General features: G+C 38.0%; 1 protein-coding gene across 2 annotated transcripts in view; it reads right to left on the bottom strand.

Annotated features, from left to right (window-relative positions):
- Positions 1–391: 391 nt before the first annotated feature.
- The window catches only part of PDS5B (PDS5 cohesin associated factor B), a 3,703,643-nt gene continuing 3,698,034 nt past the window's right edge, over positions 392–6,000 (bottom strand). For both annotated transcript variants that reach the window (XM_044073218.1, XM_044073219.1), the window contains exon 35: positions 392–1,227. In XM_044073218.1, the coding sequence (XP_043929153.1) occupies positions 1,198–1,227 (30 nt within the window). In that variant the 3' untranslated portion in view covers positions 392–1,197. The remainder of the gene's footprint in view (positions 1,228–6,000) is intronic.

Below are 6,000 nucleotides of genomic sequence, written 5' to 3'. Positions count from 1 at the left end.
CCTTCCGCCTCCACAGTCCATCATCCATGCAAGTCAATATTTAGCAGTGACAATTAACTTCTTAAAGACGTAGTGAATGAACAAAGTAGATTTTCTCTCCTGGTACTGGATAATGTTGTAAGAAATGCGAATTGCAAAACAGTGGGAAGAGTTAATGGAGAGACATATACTGTATGAACAGGATTTCTATTGCATTACAAATATGGGGTTGTATGCAGCCCTTACAAAGACTCCTGCAGGAAGAAACAGCTAGCTAAAGACAGAACAAAATAACTGATGGCAACCGTAAGACATTACTCTTAAAGATGCCTTCCTAAAAAGATTGTGTGTCAGACTTGCATCCAAAGGCAAAAATAATTAAACAACAAATGATATATGTAAAACAAAAGTCTTATGTTACATAATTTTATTGATACAGCTGATAAAAACAGGGCAGATAAAAGTGGCACGTTACTCTTCTTGTATCCCACAAAATTAAGATACGTTAAATGTAATGTTTAATGACCATGGCCACCAAAAAGGCCTGATCATTGCCAACACGAATTTGTATTTTGAAATGATGCAAAAAGTTAGATAGATTTACAATGTGGATCAACTTTCGTGATCAACCCAAAACACTTTTTACTGTACAGAACTGATCAGCTAAGTATTTTTTTTACAGAATACACATAATAAAAAACAAGAGATTAAATTAGTTATTCACTTACTTTCCGAAATAGATAACATCATATAATGATACACTTTTTGTTCAAGTGATGTTTCATCACAGTGAACACCTAAAACAGTACAGATACAAACATTGACAGATGTTGCTGGAAATCCTAATCATGTTTTTTCTGAAATTCAGTAAAAATGATAATACAGCTGAATGTCAAGTTTACAATGACCAAGATAAAAGCTTTACAAGCATCAAAAACACAAAAATAAAAAAAAAATATTTACATATTTATTCATATCTCTACACAGCCAGCGTACATTACAAAGCATGTCCAATGGTATTAACATGTGTGTGGGTTTTACATTATGTGTATGGCTGAAACTTGTGACCTAGAAACTGCACAGACAGACAACTGGCAGATGCAGAGTTTTCCCTGCTCCAGCATCCTCTCGTGCTAATGACAGCTGCCTACTGTCTTGGGTTTTATAATATAAAAATTTATCAGTATTTCAGCTGCTGGCACTGCTGAAGACAATGTCTCATCTTTTCTTTGAGGACCTCCGTCGCACCTGTTGAAGAACAAAATCATTATAGCAGACCACGTAAATGTTCAAAAATTATTGAAAAAAATTAATAGTAATGCATTCATTTACTACAATTTATTAAGGACTATCAATTTATTACAACATTTAAGCAATTTTCAAGAAGATTTTTGCATCAGACACTTTAAGTCATCTTTAAATCTATAACCTGGCTAGGGCTAAAGATAAATATTTTTTTCAATATTACCTAAATAAGGTTGAGAAACTTCCACATAAAGCCCTACCACAAAAATGACCAGACTAATTTGCAGCTTGGAAACTGTAACAGCCAGGCATGGATTGGTGGGAATCAGCAGCATATACTGGATGACCCATCTAAGGGGAAGGAAGCAGTTCAGCCTGCTGAAGAGATGTTATACATCAGACACAGTAGTTCATGAAATGTAATGTAGTGTATGGGCTGGAGATGTGTTTCACTGCAAAGCAGTTGTCATAAGAAGCCTTCCTGGACTGTGAAAGGGAATGTCACTGCATACCCACTGGGAAAGGGAATGTAAGCCCTTCCATCTACAAGCATGTATGATAGCAACTGATGAAGGGCTTACTGGTCAGGTTAGAAACAATTCTTATGACTGCTCAGGAGATGGCCTCCTGTGATCAGCTCTTACCACACAACTGGCACAGACAATGATCTTAGGAGGATGGATAAGTGGCATGCAGTAGGGAATAAAAAGCAGATATAAAGAATAACTTGGTAATTTCAATTACTAATGCTGAAGGTCAGTGCCATAGCCACTATACATAAAAAAGTGTAAACCAGTGCTGATTACTGTTTTTAAAAATAATGACATTCAGAAAGTACAGCTGCATAAGAACTTACCATTAACAGTAGATGTCTCACTAGATCACTGCTGCAATACTGCTTACATAGGAGAGTACTGCAATATGCATGGCATATAGCCTAAGCATGAGCGGGCTAAGCAGTACATAAAGGATGTACAAGCATGGAAGTCTTCAGGACTTCCTTGCCCTAAATCAGACAAGGCAGAAAAGGATAAGGAAAGAAAAACATCATAACAATTTAAGGGTAAAAATGTAGCAGGTCCACCTCGGCCATGAGAAAAAGGAATTTATAATACAATGAAAGAACAGGGTATGTGAGGGAAGGTGCCAGTATGTAACAGCTATCTAAATCAGACATCGACTGCATGATCTTAAACAACAATATGTTCTTCAATGATCAATCTTGCAGTACTGCTTACATATGTGGAGATTACTGTAGCTACATACAATATCGGGGAGGAAGGTTTGAGGAGCAGAACTGATCTAGCAAACCCAGTTCTGGCCCTATAAAAACACTCATAGTGTTTTGTAAAGGTGTGAATGACGAAGTGGCAACTTTCAGCATGGATTTTGATTCTAGACCCTTAAAAAATGCTCCAGAAGAAGCTACAGCCCTAATATTGTGAGCTCAAACTTGGTATGGAAGGGATTTCTCATGAAAGGTGTAGCAGGCAGAAACAGACAAAGAAATATATCTAGAGATGGTTTGTTTAGAAATAGGAAAACCCATCTGTATGCCCTAGAAAGAAACAGTTGATTAGACTTCTTAATATTCTAAGTTTTGTCTAGATAATAAACCTGAGCTGCCTATAAACATCCATGTTCCCCTTATTTTGGGGGGTTGAGTAAGAAAGTTGGCAAATTAATGGACTCAGACATTTCATTAACAACCTTATGCATAAAAGAAGGATTAGTCCTCAGGGATACCCTGTCTTTGTGAAAGATGAGAAAAGGAGGAGAACTCGGACACTCTTTGCTGAAGTTAACTACCACCAGCAAGACAGTCTTACAAATACAGAACTTCAGAAAGGAAAGAGAGGCTGGTTAAAAAGGAGGAAGTGTCAACCTTTCCAAGACATAGCTCAGGTCTCAAAGAAGAAAAATATATTTTTTGGTGGCCTGATATGAAGGAGATCTTTAAATTTGATTTAAATGGAATTGATTTTGAACGTTGTTTTTGCTTAGGAAAAGATTTTAGAAAATGTATTTTTGTACATCAGCATTTGCCAGTTTAAAGCTAAGAAGTGCAAAACCATAAACTACCACTAGATGTCACTAATATTATTTTTTATTATAAATATCAGAAACAATTAACTTAAAAAATGAATTATATTAATGTTTTAATTATGGTACATACAATACAGAATTGATTATTAATTTGTATATATACAAAATGGTTTTTGAATGAGTTTTTATATTAAGAGAAAGACCATCGTTTCCCCTGGTTCCTTTACATGTGTGTTTTTTACTTTAATTATCAATTTAAACAGGTAACTGGGTTCACGATTTTATTGGTTTATGCAAGATTTTAAATTTGTATTTAAGTGGAAGTGATTTGTGAACGTTGTTTTTGCCTTGAAAAAGATTTTCGAAAACGTATTTTTGTATACCAGCGTTTGGAATTTATCAATAAACTGCCTTGGAATTCACTGTGCTTGGTTGCCGGTCTGTACCTTCATCTGGTTCTCCGTAGCGATTCTATTTTTGGTTAAGTGTCAACCTTTCCAAGACATAGCTCAGGTCTCAAAGAAGAAAAATATATTTTTTGGTGGCCTGATATGAAGGAGATCTTTTAGAAACTGACTTCAAAATGTGCAGATAAAGGTGAATCCAAAGGTAAGCAGGCAGAGATGGCTGACAGATATGACTTAATGGAAGAATATGCCAGATATGAACTGACTATCTCACACAAACAGGACCAGAATAGTAGGAATACCTTTTTGATAGGTCTTTTTTTTTTTGTTAGCACTAAATAGAAAACCTCTTCCATTTGGAAATATACAACTTCTGGTACTTGCGTATTACCGCAACCACATTTCTAACGTGGTGTAATGGATAATGTCATCGCAAAACAAGTGCATGGGAAAGTAAAAAGGGTTGTGTAAACTCCAAATAACTTGGGTATTACACGGGTTCTGAAAGGGGAACAGGCATAATGGGTAAAGTCCTCTACCTGGAGACTGTCCATTGTGATGACACTTACTGAAAAGTAAAATTAACCTGGCCACTGCTACACACACCGTATACGTATTTCAGTAGTTACCGACTTCCATCCTGAGATAATCTGGCTGCCTTGGTAGACAGTCACACATTTTATGAGGACCATACCAAAAATAAGTGTAAAAAACCTGGACATTGTGCGCAAATCTGGACAGTTGACAGGTATGTATAGCTGGAATGGCAGTCACACAAGTGTGAATTCATTACACTGAAGCAATCGCTCGCACTCGGAAGAAAAGCAGCAGTTATATGCAATGGGCCAGTTCATTTCTTTCTCCGGGGAAATGATCGGTGCATGTCACAAACTGAAAATGGACTTTACCAATTTTACCTTTTGCATTCACCTTTCACCCGTAACTGAAGGGAAGGTCTGCCTGCTAAGTAACGATGACACACATTCATGACAACATGGTGGTGCATGACATGTGGTGGAAACCTAACATAATGGGAGGACAGGAAGCTAAACATCTGGTAACATTTTCAATATTTCTTCAGTTTGCAATTGACACAATTAAGTCAATGCTTTTCTCGCCACCTGAACACCACACGAGTAATTGGTGCTTACGTATTATCGGTTAGAAAAGTGGCTGCGATAATATGCAAGTACCCAATTTCTTTGTAGCAGGTTTTCTAACCTCCGGTAATACCTATAACACGTCCTCAGAAAATAGATGCCAGAGTGGTATCAAAATCCTATTATCCAAAAAAAAGCAAGTTTGTCTTGTGGAATAACCTTTGGTGATTGCCTCTGGCCAGGTGATGAACAAGGGAGAGCCAATATTGTCTGGGCCAAAAGTGGTCACCTACAGCATCTTTGGGTTGTCCTCCTTGACTCTGACCATGACCTTTGGAATCACTGGAAAAGCATAAAGGAATTCCCCTTTCCATAAGACTGACATAGCAACCATTTTCCAAGCCTCTGGAGCACCTGCACAAGTGGATAAGTCAAGCTGACTGATAGGCCTGTCCTTGACTTTTGCAGGCTTTTCCTTTACTTTTTGAACCTCCTTTTCCACTGCTTTGTCAAACCCTGACTGCAGGCTTCTTGCTGTTTAAGGCGTTTACTGGTAAAGGAGGCTGAAGAGGAGGGAAAACTATTACTTGGTCTCCTAAAGGAGAGTTGAAAGATCAGAGTCACTCCTTGAATGAGTTTTTTCCCTTTTCATCACACCTTTTAAGCACCACAACTACAGAAAAGCCAAACAATCTTTTCATCAAAGGGAGAATTTAAAATCTGAAATTTAATATCAGGAAGATTTTAAGAATGGAGCCAAGTGACTCTCTTCCAACCTGATCCAGATGCAGCAGCTCTGGAGAAAAGAGTCAGCAAGCAGACACCAATATCAGCTTAACAATTTGGTCTTTGGTTTCCTAGCAGACCAGAGAAGCACTTCTGCAGTCAAATTAAGTTTCCTCAGTTTGGAAGGGGGGGGGGGGGGGGGACTAAGGATCTCATCTTGGTTCCAGAAACATTCTTTTGGATTAAAAGCAGATAGACACAGCCCCTCCCTTTGTTGAACAGGAAGCAAGCATTAGCTGCATGTCGGAGAGGCCTCCAAGATGACTGATGCTGCAGCTGTTTCATTCCAGGAAAAATTGCCTAAAACAGATGGCATGACAGCCTCCACAAGGGTCACACCAGAGGCCTTGTCTGAAACAGACTTCTATGGTGGGAGCTTCACAAGTGCTTCTCTGGTCCTAGTGCTGCCAGACTTAAGGAAAATCTTACACTTAAAT

This window comes from Protopterus annectens, chromosome 5.part1 (assembly GCF_019279795.1).
Source record: "Protopterus annectens isolate FY-2018-M chromosome 5.part1, PAN1.0, whole genome shotgun sequence".
NCBI lineage: Eukaryota > Metazoa > Chordata > Ceratodontiformes > Protopteridae > Protopterus > Protopterus annectens.
Note: the sequence above shows the minus strand (reverse complement) of the source record. Positions and strands in the feature narration are given on the sequence as shown.